The sequence below is a fragment of the Phasianus colchicus genome, chromosome 22 (assembly GCF_987193195.1).
Source record: "Phasianus colchicus chromosome 22, bPhaCol1.hap1.1, whole genome shotgun sequence".
NCBI lineage: Eukaryota > Metazoa > Chordata > Aves > Galliformes > Phasianidae > Phasianus > Phasianus colchicus.
This window is the reverse complement of record NC_143457.1, coordinates 2,469,219-2,491,145: the sequence shown is the minus strand read 5'-3', so window position 1 is coordinate 2,491,145 and position 21,927 is coordinate 2,469,219. Positions and strand designations below refer to the sequence as shown.

The 21,927-nt window shown below is 43.6% G+C and overlaps 1 protein-coding gene across 2 annotated transcripts in view; it reads right to left on the bottom strand.

The window, feature by feature from the left end:
• Nucleotides 1-21,927, bottom strand: part of KAZN (kazrin, periplakin interacting protein) — a 147,162-nt gene that overhangs the window by 107,437 nt on the left and 17,798 nt on the right. For both annotated transcript variants that reach the window (XM_090123321.1, XM_031613526.2), the window contains exon 2: nt 1,856-2,013. In XM_090123321.1, the coding sequence (XP_089979447.1) occupies nt 1,856-2,013 (158 nt within the window). The remainder of the gene's footprint in view (nt 1-1,855; nt 2,014-21,927) is intronic.

Genomic DNA, 21,927 nt, shown 5'->3' with positions numbered 1-21,927 from the left:
GTGGCCTGCTGCTCCATCATGGCAGCTTGCAGCTCCATCATAGCAGTCTGCAGCTCCATCACAGCCTGCAGCACCATCATGGCGGCCTGTAGCTTCATCATGGCAGCCTGAACTCCATCATGGTGGCCTGTTCTCCATCATGGCGGCCTGCTGCTCCATCATAGCAGTCTGCAGCTCCATCACAGCCTGCTGCTCCACCATAGTCCACATCTCATCATGGGGAGCAGAGGGTCGGTGCTGAGCTCTGCTCTCTGGTGACAGAGCCATCATGGAGCTTTACCCAGGTGGGGGGTCAGGGTGGGTTAGGAAAGGCACAGAATTCTTGACATTTTCCTCTGCTGTTGGCATTTCCTTCATCAGTCGCTCAAGCAGCACTTAATATGCATTCAGGACAGCCGATAAGTAGCAAAGTAATTCTCAGGTGCTAAAAAAAGAATTCCCATGTATGGAATTCTTCCATCGGCACTTTTTGCCCCATTTTTATATTCCATCTGCAGTGTGCAGATGCCTGTCAGCACCCGCCGGCTCTCACACCTGACTCCCCAGAGGTATTGCCACCTGCAGCACAGGCAGTGTGCACAGTCCTAAGGCTCAGTTTAACCCTTCTCCTCCTCCATGTCCTTGCAGCAATGCCCCAGTCAGTGATCTGGGAGAAAATGGAGGGGACTTGGCTAAAGACATACAGAAGCAAGAGGAGCGCCATGGTTGGCGAAGCCTGAGTGGATGTCTTCCAAAGTGGCATCTCTGGCTCTGTTTTTTGGGAGCAATTGGCTCCCTTGCCCATCTTTCCCACTGAACCGTGAGCACTGACCACCCCAAATCTTCAGCACACCTCTCCATTTGCAACCCAGCATTTGTTACCAACACCAGGGTTTGCCAGCTCGCATGTTCTCCCATGCAACAAAACCCTGTTAGCTAAAGCAATTAGAACTAAAGGACTTTGAAAGTGAGAGGAAGAGATAAGATAACCACCAGACTCCACCTGAGAGAATATGGGAATAAGACATGCAAATGTGTGTCTTTCTCTGTTTGCATTTCCCATTTAAACACAGCAGCAAATCAGAGGAAACCAAACCCCAGGGATCATCAGATTAGTGGTGATGCTATCAAAACTGACCTGGGCTGACCCCCACAGTGGCAAACTTATCATAGAATAGTGAACAGAAAAAACCCTAGGCAAGATAACTTTGCATACAGCACAGCTAATCCTTACAGGACTAATTCCCTCCATGTTTATTTTCTTGTTGGACTTCTAATGGGAGGTGATAGGCACAAGCTGTAATAGGGGCAATAGTGACCAAATATTCCATTAAAAAATAAAATAAAATAAAGCACAAAGCAACATCTGCACAGGATTTCATGACTTTTAACTGACATTTTGGAGGCAGATTAAACCAACAGCTCAGCTGTGTGTCTAGCACTTCCAAAAGTGGCGTCAGCACAGATGCTTAGTGCCAAAATGATTTTCTTTTGCTACAGATGATGCTGAGTTCCCATCCAGGGGTATATCAATCTCCAGCCCTAACTGGTGTTGTGTTTGGGTCACGGTTTAGTGGGCAATATTGGTGGTAGGTGGACAGTTGGACTAGATGATCTCAGAGGTCTTTCCCAGTCTTAATGGTTTTGTGCTTCTGTGATAAATCTAACACACGGGCCCATCAAGAAAAGCTGTTCTCTGTACTGAGATGGCCTTGCCACAGCTGTGCATTTTGGAAGCACGCGTCAGTTATAAACAAGTGTCAGGGACAAACCTTTTGCACTGCTAAAACCACCCCTAAAAATGAACTGTTGCCTCTAGGTCTGTGAAACGTGCCTTTCTTGTGTGAGAACAGACGTGAGTGTATTGCTTTCATACCTGTGCATCCATTAAGAGGTGCCTCATCAGCATCATGGCACTCTTCAGAGATTCCTTCTCGCTGGGCAGAAAGGCATCTTCATCTTCATCCAGAGTTTTTGACTTGTTCACGATAAAATGGGAGATCTGGTCGTTCAGGGAGTGCAGCGACTCCACAGCTGGGGAGACAGAGGAGAGCAGAAAGGGCATGAAGCCTCATCTACTGGTTGGCCACCCAGCCCATGGCAGAGGGTTGGAACTGGATGGTCTTTAAGGTCCCTTCCAACCCAACTCCATGATTAGATGAAACACGCTGTGATGCATGGATGTGCTCAAACATGTGCTCAAACATGTCGGCACAGAAGAGTTCATTGCACATAAATTAATGTGATATTTCCTAAATTCGTCTGATATTAGCATTCATAAAACCTAAGCTGAAGTTTAGGCTGAGAGACAAGCCTTCTCCCCTGAGGTGTGGCAAATCTAAAGAGCAGCACCGCGTAGCCATGAAGAGAGCAAATTGCTCAAGGTCAGGGAACGGGTCGTTGATAGAATAAAAATATGAAAAAATTAGGCTCTTGCTCCCAGCTCAGAGACCTGCTCCCTGCACGTGCTGGGACCCAGCTCTTCAGAGCAGACAAAAGGCACAAGAAGTGTGCCTTTTTGTAGGAGAGGAGAGAGCGAGACTAACAACTACAATAGCGTCTATCTCATCTCTGCATGGTAAGTTTGTGATGCAATTTGCTTTTAAACCATTGCAATTGTGAGTCTACACTCTAGACTCATCAAACAAATGAGGCTTACAGAACTCTTCAGAGTATTCCCCTCCTGCAATGAAAGCCCTCAATAAGTCTGTGGCTCCCAGCAATGCATTGCTGCCACATGCAGCATGTATTGCAGCCCTTGCTCTGCTCCAGCTGCTGCTGTGAGCAAGGCAATGTATAATTTAGAATGCCTTGACAAACTGATTTCAAGAACACCAAGCAGTTGAAATACGCTCAACCTGGTTCTGTCCAACGATGATCTTACCACAAAATTCAGAGTAGCAAAGATTAGCAAAGAATTTTTTTCCTCTAGTGGAAATAAAAGGTTGAAAAACAAGAGGTTGAAATGAGGGCGGGAACCAGATGACCATGGAGGTCCCTTCCAAACCAAACCATTCTATGATTTCTGTGATTTAAAATAAAATCCACACCGAGCTTTTGCCTACTTAAAGTAGCTAGTTGTATTTCTTGAAAGGAAGAAAATCAGAGCTCAGCATTCCTCCATTCATGTGCACGCAGCACCATACAGCTTACCAAAAACGCCATTCAACCAAAAACTTGATGGCCTGCAAGCAAAAGCTTCACTAAATAATAATTTCACTTATGATTGAGACTTATACATACCATCATCATAGCACTGGGTATTAATCCCCTCACGCCCTCTCTGACCAATGAATAATTAAGGACGGGTCATTTATTTCTATTCTTGCACCAGAAGCCAACCTGTGCTGTAAAGATGTGAGCATCCATTGGAGATCTCCTCCAGCTGATGGCTTCGCTCCAGATTTCAGCCAGAAATTGGCACATGCAGCATTTTGCAGCATTTCTCCCAGCCTTTGTACTTTAAAGTAATTAAAGCCAAAAAAAATTATGTTATCCTAAGTTACTTTAACCTTCTGGTTTGAAGCAATAGCTCCATATTCTTCATTATTTCCTGTTTTACCCTTTGGGAAGGTCAGTGTAGTGCTATGTTTGAACTCTGGTTAGTGAAACAAAGCATTTTCCATGCAGATGATGGGAAAATGATTTGAAAATAAAGCAGTTGGGATCTTCTCCATGGAAGTAAAGCATGAGTTTCTGAATCTCTGACCACTAAAGTAAAAACAAAGAACGCCCAAACTGAATGTCCCGTGTCACAGCCTGGTCACACGCAGAGATATCTGATATTCCTCATTTAAATCAAGAGCAACATCCTGCCTTGTGCAGACACAAAATGTAAGTGGGAAAGCTAGAGTGGAAAGCCTTCCAAAATAACAGGAAATCTTAAATATCTCTGCTGAGCCCAGCGTCAAACCAAGCAGTTCCCTTGCAAATGTGTAACTTAGGCTGAAAAACGTTCTGCTTATGGACCTGAGGTATAAGCACGGGAATATTCTGTTCAGTTTTAAAGATACTTGTTTGTGCCTTTAAGAAAGAAGAAAAAGTCAGTTTTGCCTCCTTGTATCAGTGCTTGTGGCTTCATCTTGACAGCACATCAGTAACGCTGCGAGCAAGACAACCAGCTAAGTAAAAGTTACAGCTAGCAGAGCTTCCAGCTCTTCCAATTCCAATTTCAACCTTTCCTCTCCGCAAGGATCCGTCTCAAGAGATGAAGAAACCATCACAATTTTCCCTTACTGCTTTGACATCATCTACAATATGAAAGGATCTGTTTCAGGGGTGCTGCTGTAAAGTCAGTCTTTTTTTTTGTGCAGAGCACTTCTGGGCAGAAATCTCCAGAGAGCAAAGGGGAGCAAGGAAATTGCTTGTTGCAATCCAAGAGATGGGGAGGAAATACATACATATGCATAAACACATGGCACGAATTGCTTCGAGGAAGAGCAGCAAAACTGCTCCAGAAGATCCCATTTTATACCCTCCAGCTACTGCCCAGATGAGCGCAAAGCAAACTGTAGATAATAGATCCTGAGAGTGACAGATAAAAGCCAGCAGTGTCTAAATTTAATTCTTGCTCACAGGATTGACTAAATGGAAGGCGACGTACACCATAATAATTTTAACATGGGACACAGTGCAAAGATTCCTGGGCTCATCAGCTGATGCAAGACAATGTCCAAGCTGGGCTTTTCTGCAAGCCATCAGCACTCATCACCATGGCTGGGGATGTGATCCCATGGAGAGAAAAGCCAAAAAGCCACACTGAGTGCACCGACCCTTGGAAAATCTATTCCAGCTGAGCACAGAGCAGTCTTCAGTGTGTGGGTTGCCAGGGAAAGTTCATCTCTAATGAGTGGTTCTGACTGCCCAGCAAAAGGCAATGACGTTTGTGGGCAAACTGTGCAATTCATTAAAGCCTAATATTACAAAACAGCTTCTCAAATAACATCTACGGGGTTTGTTTTTGCAGAGAGGCAAAAGTATTCCAGGCACTTCAGGCCTTTTCTGTACCATCTCTCCCCTCTTTGTGTGGGCAACCATAGCAATTACAGATGCAGGTCCCTGAAGCAAGTGGCTACTTTCAGCAGAGGCTCCTCATCCCATCCCATATAATACATCTCAGCTGATACCTCCTCTAAATCTCTCTCTCTTTTTCAAAACAGTCAAATAGCAACTAAACAGTTAAATAACAGTTATCAAATACTCCCCCTTCAGTACCTCAGCAATACCTTCTTCTCTTTGCACAGGTCTGGGGAGAAACTGGGAGCCAACACAGCTCCCAATTGGGGTAGGCTTGGAAACTCATGGCACTGTGGGGCTATGGGATGTGGAAGTGCTCCAGCTGCATGCAGTGTATAAAAAAGGAGCTTTTCAGAGAGCTAAGAGGTAAATAACACCTGTCCTTACATACCACAAGATCATAAAGGTTGGAAAAGAGCTCTAGGATCATCTAGTCCGACCATCCACCTACCACCAAACCTGCCCACTAAACCCTGTCCCATAACCACCGTGGTTGGCTGGGTCTTTTGCTGGAGCAGCTGAGTTTTGCCTGATTAATGATTCTGATTAGGAAGCATTTCCACTGTAGCATTTGCTAATTGCATTTGGACGCTCCAATGAGTTTATTCACTTAGTAGAAGAAGAAATCTCCCTTGGTAAAAGCCAAGCTCTTGACAAGTGTTCCCCCTTCTCTGTTGCCATTACGGCAATGGCTGAGCACACACAGTGAGACAAGAAGCTGACCTGCAAGGCTCACGACCAATCTCAAGGCAAAAGCTCCATCTGAGCAAACCAAGCCCAAAGGAACCCAAAGGAGCCCAAATGAGCTCACTCTCCTTTGGCTGAGCTGTCCAATATCACGGTAGATGGGAAATACAGGTTGCAGCAACTCCTCCACCCATACATTTGTGACATTGCCATTTATATGACCAAACATTTCACGCTCTGCAGAAACACCTAGATCTGAAACACTCAGTAAATATTGTCTCCTGTAACCGGTATGAAGAGACCAACAGCTTTTTCTTTCCTTTGTAGCCTTTAACTCGTTTCAAAGGAGCCATTCAATGAGCCCCTCGCAGGAATAATTTACCACACCATTAACTGAAGGAAAAATATCTGGTGTCTACATTAGGGGCTCAATCACCTTTCAGAGAAACACTGCGAAGAACTCATTACAGTAATTACTAATGAGCTGGCCTCTTTGGGCTCTAAATGCTTTGTATGTAACTGGCAAAGAGCTGCACTCATAGCTTCCCAGATGCAGAGGAAAGCCATCTGACCAATAAATGGCCCTGCAGTTCCTGAGCAAAACAAGCTCAGAAATGAAACTGGTCATTTTTTTCAGCTTATTAGCTTCTCCTTACCAACCTGACCTTTTTGGAAATGAAAAACGACATGGAGAAGTGGAGCTTTGTGGGGTTGCGATAGTTCTTTAGCAATCAGTGTTTTATTGAGACCTTTATTCTATTAATATTTTATTTTAATGCTCCGGGAGTTTCTTTCAAGGTTGGATTTTTAACTATTTCCATTAAAACCTCGATTTTTTAGCTGGCTGTAAATACATACATATATTTTGAATGCAGTAATCTGACAGCAAACTATGTAGTTTTGCATGACATTGCTTCTACATTGAAAAGCCATATTTCCTAGTGTATTGAAAGGCCATCTATCCTAGTAAGAAGCAGAAAAAGGATCAGAATTTTGGAACTATGATGCAAGGACAGATGTTCACGCTCTCCTTAGAGAGAAAAAGGCCATATGCAGAAGTTTGGGCACATTCAAAAATTGACCTTTCCTTAATTTGTGCCCACGCTGGCATGGTCCCTTCCGACTTGAAGGATTCTATGAAAGCACTTCACTTTGCCTCAGTTTCTTCAGCTCTAAATTGTGTGACTCTGGTTCCTCAGAGAGTGAGCTGAAGTGTTTACTAGCATTTGGCTAAATTTTTTAAAATCAAAAAGCTCAGTGTGTACTCGAGCTAAAATACTGCCAGGGGTCATGTAGAAAATGAGCAGTATATTTATATTCTGGCAACAGTCTTGCTAGAGCCATGAATATTGGAGAGCAGAAGTGCTTCCAATGCCTAAAAATTTGTCTTTCCTTCTCCAGGCTCTATTAGCTACACTAATAAATAGCACCGCCACTTGCTCCAAAGGAAAGAAAAGAAATGCAAATAAATTCTGCTTTGTGTATGTGTAGGGCAGTGAGACCAAGTCAGAGGTTGGGACAAAGCAGCCAGAGGTGGATTCTTGCTGCTTTGTGATACGCTGAATGGAAGGAGCCCATAATTCCTCCAGCAAACTGGACCCCACCAATCTTTGGCCAACAACTATTGTTGTTCTCAGAGATGTTGAAGATGTTTAACTCCCTGGGGAGTCACAATCTGCCTCTCCAGGAACAATGTCAGACTGGGAGGCATGATGCCAAGCTGGTAAATCTAACTTCTGCAAGAGAAACTCATTTCAAATTTGCCAAAAAATGAAAACCCCTCCCAAGATCAGACAAGACGTGGAAGCACCCAACTCCACAGCTGCTGCTCTTGTGATTCTATGGGTAATCATTTGTCATCTCTTTAGCTAATTGTGTGACTATTATATTTCATAAACAATAGCTGCTTTATTTAGACAAAAAGGAAGTGAACGACCAAAATTACATGAGCCAACACAACAGCATGGGCCAGATATCCAGTTGCTCTGATTTGACCTCAGTGAGCAGAGCCCATGTGTGCACGTGGTGAGGTGGGCAGCTCATGGGAGGTCTGGCACTCACTTTGCCCAAAATTGAACTCCAAGATCTTGGATAGGTCAACGAAAGCCCACGATCTTGGATGGGCCACCTAAACCCTATGATCTTGGATGGGTCAATTTTTGCTCTCTGGTTTCTTATCCATAAACATGAGGGTTGTAGCCCAGAGAAATACCATAAAACACAAAGATGCCACCACGGGTGAGGGACTTGCTTGGTTTTTTCCCTGTTATCCAACTCCAAATCATGAATTGTTCTGGTTTAACAAGCAGCTCCTGGCGTAAACAGGATACTCCATCTCCTTGGTGTCAAAGGTGGAAGAAAACACATCCTGAGGGGAATTTAATAAATCGCAGGCTTTTGAATAAAACAAAATTGTTAAAGGACAACTGGGCTTGATTTGTTTCCCACCAAACATCTGGAAGAGAGTGAAACAGAGCCTTTGTGAGTGTTGAGAGACTAATGAGCATTGTCTTGCCAATCCACTGGGGTAGCAAGAATCAGAGAAGGACACCAGGAATCCTGGAACTAGCTTAAAAAAATAAGACATAAAAAAAAATAAGCAGGAAAACTGGGGCTTTTTTGCTGATATTTTTGAGATAATGCCTAAGACTGCCCGTCTCTGAACTGGAAGGTTCAGAAACTTCATATAAAGATCTATAACATTTGTATTTCACGTAGAACGGCTTAGTTTGGAGGGGACCTTAAAGATCATCCAGTTCCAACCCCCTGCCACGGGCACGGTTGACAATTGTTAGACCAGGCTGCTCAGGATTTGCCCAATAAAAAAAATGCCACCAGTTACAAGATTTGCAATAAGGTCATGGAAAATGGCAACCACAAACCTCTCTACGAAAACCAATTGTTCATAGTCGAAAAAAAAAGAAAAGGGGGGGATGGAAGATAACTGTTAAAGCAAGTATTTAAATTTCCTTGGAGGACTCCTTGAGCTGCTTAAAACCTTAAGCCGCGACACGAAGAAAATGCTGGGGTTAGCAATTCCATCCTTAAAAAAAGAAGCCCAACGTTGACACAGCGTTATGAAAAGCTAACATTCAAGCAGTGGAAGTGCACGGGTTGATAAAGCATGGCTGAGTACAGCGGATCACAGGGTCACGTTTTATCGCGCTTGCACAAAACCGGCTGTCTGAGAGAACCGGGAGGGCGATGCGGTTCCTGAGCAGATAAAGGTGACACCAAGGATCACACCAGATGCTACATTTGCACTGATACTGCTGGCACAGCCACACGCCGACAGCTCCTGCCTTGTTAATTGTACTGCTGCGTTTCCTTTGCGTCCCAGACCCATAATTTATGATGAGCAGAAGAATTATTGCTGTGTTTTATAGGCGGAGATGGGACTTTTTTTTTCTATATTTATAATATTCAACTCATCTGCGTATGTATCACGCATTGAATGTTTGGCCTTACTTGTAATTGATGTAATCTTGACATTATTGTGTCAATTACCGCCTAATTCTGACTGGTACCCATCAAACCATTGCATCAAATATCACCAAATCTATTTATACGGAATAAAAAATAAGCATCCAGAAGTATATTCGTGCAATCAAAGCCAAAATGAGACTATATTCATTATTTAATAGTCCTGTCACAATTATGTCTTTGGAGCAAAAGCTTCGCATTGAAGACACTTCTCCAGCGTCATTTATTTTCACTGGCAGAGAACTGAATAAAATCCTCTCAAAATAAAGCATATTTTTCAGAGCAGTATTTAAGCTTATTCTTTCTGTCAACTATGCCTATAAAACGTAGCAAGAGAATGTTCTCTGTGCAGGATATTATCCTGTGATCAGCTATGTCTGCTTGCTTCAAGCTCAGCTCGGGTGGATTTCCGTGTAGTTAAAGCAAGTAACTCCAGCGGCAGTCCTAGAAAATCTTTCATGTTTCTGCTTCTCCAGCGTAGCAATGCACCCAGCCTTTTCCCAAGCAGTCATAAAATGTGACGGGTTTAACTTTCCAGATAATGGGATTTCATCATCTCGTAGATATATGGGAAATACAAGCTACAGTGAAGGAAACCCTTGTTGCTTTGCAAGCGGAATCATAGAATCACAGAACGGTTGAGTTGGAAGGGACCTTAAAGATCACCCAGTTCTAAGACCCTGCCGTGGGCTGGGTGCCCCCCACCACTCATCCATGGCCTTGGGCACCTCCAGGGTTGGGGCACCCACAGCTCTCTGGGGAAATGATTTCACAAGTCTTGCTTTCCGTTCCTAAAGATTTCCTGCTCACCGCCGAGACGAAGATCTCTACACTTTTGAAAGGTGTATTCGTGGTGAAGTGTCATTAAGAAAACAAACATCTCTCGATGATGTTTGAGCACATCCTCCTCTCGTGTTCCATTTTAGCAGGATTTCGTGGGCACTTTCTTTTCAGTGGTGTTGTTTTCATCCTGCCTCGGCACAATCATTTGTCAAAATTATGACATTCCCAGCAAAAAGAACAAGTGGAGCATTCAGTACTAATTACACGGTATTCAAACGCTACTCCCATTTGGACTCATTATTTTCTGTTTATTAGATTTTCTTTATGTTTCTGCTAAGGTGCTTCTACCCCTGCTGCAGCCAGTGGGATTTTTCAGCACCTCGTAACTTTCCTTCACGTGGAAAGCCTCATGGAAATATTTAAGTGCTTTTTTTTATTATTATTTTTTTTATATTTTTCATAGAGGGAATGACCTCAAGTTGTGCCAGAGGAAGTTCAAGTTGGATATTTGGAAAGACTTCTCCAAAAGTGTGTTCAGGCACCAGAATGGGCTGCCCAGGGAGGTGATGGAGTCCCAACCCTGTAGGTGTTTAAGAGATGGGGACATGATCTGGTGGTCCATGTTGGTAGTAAGTGGATGGTTGGGCTGGATGATCTTAGAGGTCTTTTCCAACCTTAATGATTCAATGATAACTAGTGGGAAATCAATGTTTCCAAACTCTCCTAACAGCAGGAGGCATAGTTTTCTTTGCTTTCTGGCTCTTGTGCCTCAGCTTTAAGCTTATCAGCCAACCCCCCCCCCATTTTATATCCACATTACAAACATTGCATTGGTAAACATTCACTGGTGGCATTTATTTTAGCAATCAGAACGTGGGAGAAAACCAAACATCCCAGTAGAAGGGGAGAACTTACAATGCATTAACCTCCCTCCCTCGCTTTCATCTGTAGCCTTTGCAGCAAGATTGCTTGGCAAAGCAATGAAATTAAACTTTCATAAAGGACAAGAGGATAACTGTCACCAGGAGGAAAGTGGGTGTTGGGTTTTATTTCATTCTCAAACGTGCCTGCGGTTCTTTGGATCCCAAATCTTGGAGCACTGGTGGCATCTTGGCATCTGACTTTTGAGGATGTCTTTCCCCATGCAAGAACATCTTTAAGTTGGCAGTAGGAATGACTTACAGCTCCTGAGAGCCTTTCATCTTCCTGAGACCCCTGAATGTGCTTAAACAACAACACGAGCATTAAAAGTTAATTTGCCCCCTGTTAACGACTCAGCCCATCACTGCCTGCTCTCCCCTGGCAGCTGCCTAAGGGAACAAGCTTTTCCTTTGGCACAGGCGTTGTGATGGATGAAGGGAAAGCATTCCATTCTGACAACTGATTGACAGGCTGTCCCTGTTAATTATGGCCAAAAAGACAGAGGGAGAGAGGAAAATGATAACACAGCACCATAAACTGATGTAGGTGCTGTTTGTTCTTAGAAGATGCAGAGGCTGAGCTGGGGCCAACTGTGTGAGGTTTATTTTCTCTATTTCTTATAAAGTCGGGGTGAGATCAGCATCGAGCTGGCTGGAATTCAATAGCAATGTCAGAATATCATATGCTCAGACTTGTGCAAATAGGAGACAACTTCCCAATCACGTCCTGCTGCATAAAAGCCACCTCTGCTCCCACCGGAGGAACTCTGGTGTCCTGGGTGAACTTCAGATACATAAAGAAAGTATTAGGGACATGACACTTGTCTGGCATCAAACAGCACACCCAGAGCACAGTGGGGTCAGAAAACACCTCTTAGTGTCTCTGAGGTCTGTAAGGGTTCAATGGAGGCTCTCAAGGTCCCTGAGGGTTCCCAGACCCCTCTCTGCAAACCTGACACCAGCAAGGCCCAGCCATCCCTTACTGCTGCCTCAAGAAAACCCCTGCAGCAGGGACCCCAGGTTTCAGCCCACAAGACAGAAAACAGCCCCAGGCTTTTTCTCTGCTTCCCCCCACAGGCAGCTTTGCCTCACCTGAAGGGCTGCCTAGGAATTCCTTTCAAGGTTTGCCATGGCAACAAGAAAACTATGGGATATTGGTGTGAAACAAATGGGCTATGTTTTTCAATCATCCTTCTGTCTCTATCTAACATCCTCTAGCTATGAGACGTGCAAGCACACCCTCCTCTGGGTAAGGAGCAGCCCCGTTGGGGAGGCACCTGCAGAAATACACAAGGATGCTACAGAGGCAACCCAGGGTTTCTTAGCAACAGCATCACATCTGGGTCCATTAACTCCAAATTCCTCCCCGAGTACATCTTGAGCTGGGGAAAAATCGTCAGAGGTTGATGGATAGCATGAGCGAAAGCATGTCTTTTGTTCAGCCTGATGGAGGGGAAAACAAAAGGTCGCTGTTGAAAAGCAAGGAGCAGAAACGGCCCTTTTGATATCTTACAGGTGCTGGACTTGCAGCTGGCTTGAAGTCGGGCTGTGGTGTGGAGCTCTACCAAAGCTTCAGAAAGGTTCTTGCAGTTCTGTAGGAGGATTGCTACAGCAAGAAGGCACCAGAAAGGATGCTTGTAAAACAAAGATAGAGAGAATGGGCAAAAAATTCAGTGGCACAGCTTCACAGGGAGGTGGGGTCAGCTGTGCTCAACGTGGAGATGTGGCACTGAGGGATGAGGTCGGTGGGAGCTGGATGATCCCACTGGATGATTGTGTTGGTCTGTTCAACCTCAGTGATTCCGTGATTCTATTCACTGCGCTGAGCAATGAAAGGTGTATTTTCAGCACACTTGAGTGCAGGGAGCTGGCCCTCCTGCTCTGAACATGGGTGTTTTCATGCTCCATGTTAGCTGCTCATGGTATTTCAGAAACATCTCCATGGCCTATTCAGACTGCACTCATTCTTAGTGCTTCTTATTCGAAGGACCTTTTCCTGATGATCATTAACTTCATGACCTCTGATGATCACTTCACTTCAGAGAAAGGGCAGAGAGGCACATTTATGGGCCATATCAGTGCGCTGGAACATCTCCTTGCTTGGAAAGGTCAGCTCACTTCAGCTTGTCCATTTGCATAAGTGATCAGCATTCAGCTACTGCTCCTTCTCTGCTGCAGATGGGAAACCTCCATCACATACTGCTCTCACAAAGTTACCCACAAATACTGCTTTGTAGCAAGGCAAAGACACCACAGAAATTTATAAAGGTTTTGATTCACTTTCCCATATTAATATATCTGGAAGAAGAAAATACATCGCTTGAAATTACATTAAAAAAAAAACAACTATTTTTATTCTGACAAGAATAAAGGATAGATTAGAATCTGGAAATAAAGAAGAAACTGTGGTCAAGAAGTAATTTGCTTGCACAATCTTCAGCACCATCTGCTGAAAGCATATTCAGGTGCAATTACAGCACAAGCTGGATTCACCTAATAATTTCTTCAGCTGTGGATCAAATCCTTTCGACCCCCTTGTGATATGCATGAGGAGCCAAAACGATAAACCTTTTAATAATGCGGACAGATAGCATGCACTGCACCAGAAGTGAGGAGATATGGGTGGCTTTAATGAAAAGAACATGAGGTTTATCATGTCTTAGCTCAGACGAGATTAGCTTAATGAAAAGCAAAAACAACCTCACCCTTCCCCCAAGTCTCAACCTCAAAATCACTCCTCAGCCTTAGAAACGCTTCTGGTGGGGAGAACATAGAATCATTAAGGTTGGAAAAGACCTCCAAGATCCCCCAGTCCAACCCCAACCCATCCCACTGTGCCCCCTGCCCTCAGTGCCATCACCAAACCCCAATATTTAGGACCTATTTTCTGCCTTTTTCTACACCCCTTCTCATGCTTCTCTCTTTGGATGGAGCTTTCCTTTGCATGCAACTCAAAAGGAGCAGCTTCACACTTGCAGGCTTTTTTTTTTTTTTTTAGGTCACATCTTCAACCCTCAAATATCCACAGCCCTGAAAAAGAGCCTTCATTAGTGTTCATTTCCATACCGAGATGAAAGAGGAATGCCAGGCCAAAGTTTTCCCTGGAAAAGCAAGGGACCTCAAGCTGTTAATATGTCATTATGTTTCTGTTCATTAGCTTCTGTGGAAGCTGACAAATACGTTTTTAATGACTTTATATTTTTTTTCCTTAATGTTCTTTAAAGTACTTTTCCCCTACTGTAGTGCTAATCAGGTGTAAAAGTCTTCTCCTGGAACACTCCATACTGCACAGCTCACGTGGCTGTGGTTTTAATGGGAAAATTTTCTTGCAACTGCAACAGCAAATTAAACAGTATTTAGTGGCACACTGAGTCGACTCATTAGCACACTCAAACTTCCACAGCCTATTTAGTCAAGAATCAATGTCCAATGTGGTTTAAAGAAAAAAAAAAAAAAAATGCACAGGAGATTATTAGCAGCAGAATTCTACTGGAACCCAGGCTGAATTTTTCACTGTCAGAGCTCAGCCAGTAAAAGCCAATTTATAGAGATATAAATACACACATCGAGGGTGCAGCACTGTTCCCCACGTGGAGCAGCATCCAGAGTGAAGAAATTCCATTGAATATTTCCTCCACTCCACATTTGTTTGCAAAAGACAAAGGATTCAACAGAGAACATTTCGAAGGCATCCACCAATGCTGCGGTTCCCTCTGTTGCTCTCCAGCAAATCAATGACTGTTGAATTGAAGTAAATCTCTTTGTAAGGTTCAGACAGTTTTATAATTCAGAGCCAGATTCCAGTAGGAAAGACTTACGTCAATGCCACACAGTTTATAGGAGACTGATGTTAGCTCGGTGTCGAATTTAATCACCAATGACACGCTGCCATTATTTGATTCTGCTTATCGAATTTATTTATCTCAAATTGGCACTTTTTGCAAAACGCTGTAAGAAGGGACCATTTTTTCTGCAACATCAGGAAGGGAAAAGCACGATTAGCACACAGCTTTCCCCACCTCCGGACTATTTATGCAATTGCTAATTTCAATTCCTCGTAAGCACAGCGTTTCAAAGCACATCTAAGTGTTTTGCTGAAGTGGGTTCTGGATAGTGGTAAATGAATCATTACTGGGACAATTATCCAAACGAGGTCATCGTCGACCATGCCATGCAAACTCAGAATGTGAAGTGGGAAAGCAGCGTGTGACTCAGCCAGCGATAACAGGAAAGAGACTGATTAGTGCAAATGCATCCAAAGGGCAAATGTGAAGTCGCTCTGAACGTAGTTTGAAGAGTTCACAGCTCTCACTGACCTCGGATGAGGTCTTAATGTGGTTTGAGGGAAATCAGTAAAAGCAAAGATCAGTGATCTCTGTTTTGCAGAGCTTGTTTGTGCTCGGCGTATGGAGTTTGGTTAAACTGGAGAACATATCATAAAACATAGCGTGGTTCTGTCTCACTTGGGGAGAAAAGTGGGTTGAAATAGGAATCATGACAATAACAAATACTCAAACATGCCTTCTGCACATAACTAAGATACCCAATACTTTGGAAACAGAAAGCAAGAATACTAAGTGTAACATGGATGCACATTAAGTTGGCTGTTGACACAGTACAGGTTGTTATAAGAGACAGAAGACAACATTCAGATGGAGTCTCTTGTGAAAAAAATGACCATTCTCTTATGCAACATGCAGTGTAGATCTTATTGCATCTTCCTTCTTCTGATAGGAACAAAAGGTAATGATGGCCTTAGGTTGCACAGAAGGTGTTCAGGTTGGGTATGAGGGAAATTTCTTCACCAGAAGAGTGGTGATGCTTTGGCACAGGCTTACCAGGGAGGTGGTGTGGTTGCTGTCCCTGGAGGTGTTGAAGAAGAGGATAAATGTCACAGAGTGACGTGATCTAGAGCAGTCACAGGCAGGGGCTGATGGTTGTAGTAGATCTCAATGGCCTTTCCAACCTTAACAACTCTGTGTTTCCTTTGAAGAACATGGCTTTGCCCATTCATACATGTGTAACCATGAGCAAGACAGACGTTGCTCTGCTCCTGCACAGTTCACTGGCCAACCCCACTCTTGGCCTTCAGCAAAGAGCACAAAACGACACGAGCATGATGCATTCCCACTCAGTGCTGGGCCATTGGAAGAGAAACCAAGAGGAAAACCATCACCCTGACCACACAGCTTGCTTGGGACTTGTGGGTCTGACATCTACCTGGTGGGCAAGGGGCTTTTCTTGACTTTAAACTCATCACAGATGGGCACTGATGGAAAGAAAGGTTTAGAAGGGCTTTTCAACAGCCTTGAGTGTGCAGTGGAGGATGTTGTCTCACTACCCTTAAGAAATAAAACAGAAGCAGCTCCAGAGAGGAGGTCTTTCATTCCTGCCCTCCTGTAGTCTCATGTAAAGATGACACAGCCTTTGAGAGGGACGAATTAATTACACAGTTAACCCAGCTCCATTTAACACAGCCATTGCTTTCTGCTGATAAGCTGACAATGAGATTTCTCCTTTCTTGGGAAAGCCTCCAGCCTGTTTTCCTTTGCTTCCTCCTACACATGGCTCTTCCTGTAACACAAATATCTGGCTTCTTTCTTTTTTTTTTTTTTCCTTTGATGGGATAAAACAATAAACATGAGATGAAAAAGGAAGAGGGGCACACTTTTGGCTGGAAATCTGAGACTGTGGCTTCCTTCTGCTTCCAATCATATCTTCTGAAGTTGCCTCAAACGAGGAAAAAAGAAAGGAATTGTGAATTCATAAAAAGTCCTACAGTGAGCTCAGCCAAAATCAGATCGCTTTTATTTGTAGTCTAACCCATTCCTGGTACTTTTCAGTAAATTGGTTTAACTGTAGATAAGTCAACTCTCATATGACTTAATTAAACACTATCACACCCGAGCAGCACTGCAGTGGGAAATAAAACAATGGGAGACATTCTCCTCTTGGTTAAAGTGGTGTAAACCCAGATTAACCCCACTGAAGTCACCACTTCCCAACACAACATTCCCAAAGCCACCCCAAAGACCAACAACCATCTTCCTTCAGCTTCAGCATGCTCGGAAAAGGCTCTAAACACCTGGAAAATGTGGATGTACGCTGATAACGCAGTGGGTTTGTGCACAGTTGTTGTGTTCATTACAGCACTACAAATGCACATGCAGCTCTACGGGCGTTCTGCCATGCCTACCAATGCAAGCGAGCTCCCCGACTGCTTCAACTCCTCCTCCAGTTGGTGCTTCTCGATCAGAGGGTTTGTGGTTTTCCAGGAGGCACAGCAGGGTTGCAAGGTGTGGAAAATATTGCTGTGATTTCAGGCAAATAAAGCCGACTCCTACATCTCTCAAGGTCAAATATGGTTTCGGCAGCTCAAGTAGCATATAAATACACAACTGCCTTATCACGAGTGCATTTTTATGCACAAGAAATTAAAGAGGACTAGAGGCACTCTCTTTTTAAACAAGGGGTGGAAAATAAAACGGAGAAATTAATCTCTGAATCAACATTTGGATAGGCTGGCAGGTGACCTCTTCATCTGCCAAGTCCCAAACGCTGGGTGCCAAATGTGACAATGAGTGATGAACACAGACAAACATGTATATTTGAGTTATTCATTCAAGAATCTTGAGGGGAATGGATGATTTTCTATACGTTTCAGTAAGTTTCAACAAAAATAAATGAGTGCCAGTGAAACTCACGTCCTGTTTTGTCCTTGGCTGGTTGGGCAATGTATATTGAAGGTGAAATGGGAGAAAAACGTGAATCTTTTCACGTTTAATCTAATAGATATGAGTTTAGAGAGGCTTTGTTCTACCTCTTAGCAACATTCTCATGGTATTTTCTTGTGGCAGTTGTGTCTTTGGCCTATCCACTTCTATTCAGAAGGGTAGGATCTTTTTGACCAAGTTACTTGATATTTGCATTTTCTAGTGTCCAACCACACCATCAAGCTAATGTTTTCCTTGCAAAGTTCATTTAGCTAGCTCTGAGCTTTGCCCAAAGTCATACTTCCTGCTCATTTCTCACACTAACATTTCTACTAACCACATTTTCTCATCCTCCTGCCATAAACCACATTCAATAAAGAGAAGCAGGCAGGAAACCCACTCGAAGATCCTTAAAACCTCCTCCAAAAGTGAGAGCAAACAGTTGCAAAGAGCCTCATTCCTTTTATTTTGCCAACAGCATACCAAAGTCCTGACACCTTTTAATAGCTTCAGTCTGACCCTCCTTGCTTCCCTCTGGAATGACTTCAGAGCCCAGCTATGGGCTGCAATGCAGCATTAAAATGCAGTATTCCACAGGCTGAGATTTATGGCCAGCCACTTAGAGCAGAACATTATGCATCTTAATTGCCTGCTCCTTTCCAGCTTCTCCATTTTGTCAGGAATCTTTTCATCCACCGTGAATTTTCTTGGCCATGTGGGTCTTGGGGAAGCACAGGTAGGAGTTAGGCGTGCAGCTTTCAGTGATGGTTTTGGCTCTGTGTTTTTAGCAGTCTGCATGGGCAGTGCATGAAAACTCATCCTAGGAAACAACTATGCATTTTTATTTGTCTGGTTTATCACTTCTCTGTGGGATCCCCAGAGGGATCAGATCTACACATCCACAACTTCACACCACCCCCAGGGACTGAGCAGTCAGCAGATCTGCAAAGTCTCCGTTCACAGAGGTTTTAGGCTAATGATGACAATCAAAGAACCATAAAATGGTTGAAAAGGACCACAGTGCTCATCCAGTTCCAACTCCCTGCTATGTGCAGGGTCACCAACCAGCAGCCCAGGCTGCCCAGAGCCACATCCAGCCTGGCCTTGAATGCCTCCAGAGATCCAAATCCACATAGACTAAACTAGATCAGATTCAGATTTTGATTCAGGTTGTGTCAGTGCTACATCACAGCCTGCAACTGGTAGCATCCTACTTGAAGAAATTTTGATTTCCTTCAGCTGCATGGATTTTCAGTTAAAAACTATGGATTTAGAAATGCAAACATTGTACGGATCAAAGAGGCGCATGTCCAACATCAGCGGAAAGCAATTAATTGCACAGATGATGATTCCATTAGTCAGTTGTAGAGCTGTTATTTACAAATTTGCATCCAAAAAAACACATTCCTGGCTCACACAGTAGATGTCTGTAATAAATAACGTCAGTTTTCCATGACCTCCTCAGCTCCCATCCATCTCGAGTTACTTTATTGTCTGTAGGATTTCTCCATATTCTCATAATTACAGCCACAAATCACCAACCCACCTGGTGGGAAAGGAACTGCCTGCCACTGCCCAACACTCAGTTGAGTCAATCTGCTCTCCAGGAAGGAAAACATTCATAAGTTGGTGAAATGCTGGGAAGGAGGCCTTGCTGTGGTGGGTAGGACAGTCACCCCATAGCTGACACTTGTGTGCCCACCACACATCATGAAGGTTGGAAAAGAGCCTCAGATCACCAAGTCCAACCCCAACCCACCCCCACCATGCCCACTAGTCACATCCCTCAGTGCCACATCAACCCTTTTCCTGGACACCCAGGTTGTCAATCCATTATTTCCCATCTTGCAGAGTTGAAGCTACAACGCATAAAGGTGAATCCAAATGGACAAATCCTACATCCATGGCATTGGCACATTGATTTCTCCAGAGCCACACTTCCCTGCCTTGCCCAACGCATCCGCACAATCCAAATATTTCTTTTGCATTGATTTAGTCACACTGTTAGATTATGTGTTTTTTTTGTTTGTTTGTTTGTTTAATCCTTACAATATTGGTATTTCCCAGGCTGGCAGCCAAGGCAATCCTTTGGAGACCTATGAAGTACATACTAAGAGTCCCATCGACCGATAAATTAAGGGCAGAAATTATGCAGCCAAGTCTGATGAGCAGCTCATTGCAGATGGCACGTTTTGGCATCACAGAGATCTGCAGAAGAGGCTTGTGATCACATATTCTTGTGTGGAATATAAAATCCCAATCAGCAGAACCACAGAGGGGGGGGGGGGTTTACATTGCCTTGGATTTGAATTCAACTGCATTTTTAATTCTATTGAAACCCTGAGCTTCGACAATAAAATAATTGAATGCATTTGATTATGATCTTAATTACACGCCTGCAGATTGGTATATTTGTTTAAAAACCTAAATAAGCATTGACGTGTTCATAGAATGTCTTAAGTTGGAGGAAACCTTAAAGATCATCCATTTTCAACCCCTGCTGTGGGCTGGTTGCCACCCACCAGCCCAGGTTGCCCAGGGACCCATCCAACCTGGCCTTGAATACCTCCAGGGATGGAGCATAAATAAGCCCACCATCCCTTGGAAAGGTTTGGAAAACAAGGTACTTCTCATCACAGCCTTCCTCCAGAGCAGTTTAAACACACAAGGCACTGGAGCAAATAGCTGGATTCTAACACAAAGACAACACTTCCTCAGCATCTCATTGGAGTCCTACTGGAAAAAAAAAAATAGTTAACTGATACGAGCTGAAATTACACTTGACCTCTGAGGCTTTCTGCTGGTCAGTTTAATTATCTCATCACAAATTAAATATTAATATCACTTTGAGCAAGTTCACACTTTGCTGTGTCCAGAAGGCAGGACAGAGGTGACACATCCAAAAGCGTGCTGCAGCGCCGTGCTTCCCAACAATAAATAGCTTTTGACCTGGTAGACTGATCCCTGCCATTACTTAGAGCTGCTGTTAGCCTTAGAGGCTGTCCTGGGGCTCCTTAGCAGAGAAATCATTGACCCAGTAAAGCATCACTCTTCAGCTCGGAGCTAAGTCAATGCACGAGCTGCTTCGTGTGCAAACCTAATTGGAAACGAGGGATGAATTCACTCTTTTCTTCCATGGCTTTGAGCCTACTTGAGCACTGCAAGTTCAAAACTGCACCAGAAAGTTTTGTGTGAGATGATCAGTGGGCATGGTGGGGTTGTGTTGGTGGTTGGACTTGATGGTTGTAGCTGTCTTTTCCAACCTTCGTGACTCTATATCAAGAAAGAATAATTAAGATAAGAAATAGAAGTGCTCTGCAACCTGGCAGCTTTTCAGGAATGGCAGCCCACTAATTCAGCCTCAACTGCAGAAGAGTTGTGTCCACAGCATCCCATTGACTGACTGCTCCACCTCTACTCTGACCTTATCTAATGATTCCTGAACTTGTTTTATTCCGTTCTGGTTTTCGAGACAGAAAAAGAAAATCTAAATAAATGAACCTAAGGTTTTCCAAGCTTAGCAAAGGTTCAGGGTCACCCCCCTCTCAGTACAGGTATATCAGTCATCCAGCTTTAATAACTCAGATTCCATGGAAGGCAGTGTATAGAGACTGAGAAACCCATCAGACATCAATTCTCATCAAGATCACTGTCCTATTTTCTTTCTGCCAGGCACAGTTTTGCCCCAAGTGCAGAAGGCTTTGTTTATAGCACAAAGAATAACTCCCTCCATCCCACCACTGATTCTCCAGGCTCGCAATTTTTAATTACCTCTCCTGTCAAACTGATAATCAGAAATGCATGGAAACAGGTTCAAGGGCAGGTAATCCACAGAGCCAACCTCAAGTCTTGAGTACAAGAACTGAAATTTGGGCTTGAAACAGTAACAACAAATCCACAGCCGTATCTCAGAGATCTGAAAGCATTTCAGAGATCTGCTTTTGGGGTCTGGGCATTAGAATTGGGGTACATACATATATATAGCCTATATAGCACTGCCCCTCTAGCTCCAGCCTGGGTTTTCATCACCAATCTCAGGTGGCAAAAGCAGTATGAGATTAAAGCTGGGCATTTTCTGTACATTTTTTCACAACAAAACAACAATAGTGTTGGCTTTGTTGAAGACTTTACAGCAACTCATTCAGAGGAGGCTCTAATGAAACGTGGACTTAAGCCCATTGTGATTTTAAAAGATTAATTTGCAATAATAAGTGCTGCCTCCTCGCAGACAAAATCCCATTAATGCAGCATTCAAATGAATAGTTCTTGTGGCTCATCCAGGTACAAGAGAGGTTTGGAACATAGGGATAAATCAGAAAAAGCCAAGGAGGGAAAAAAAAAAAAAA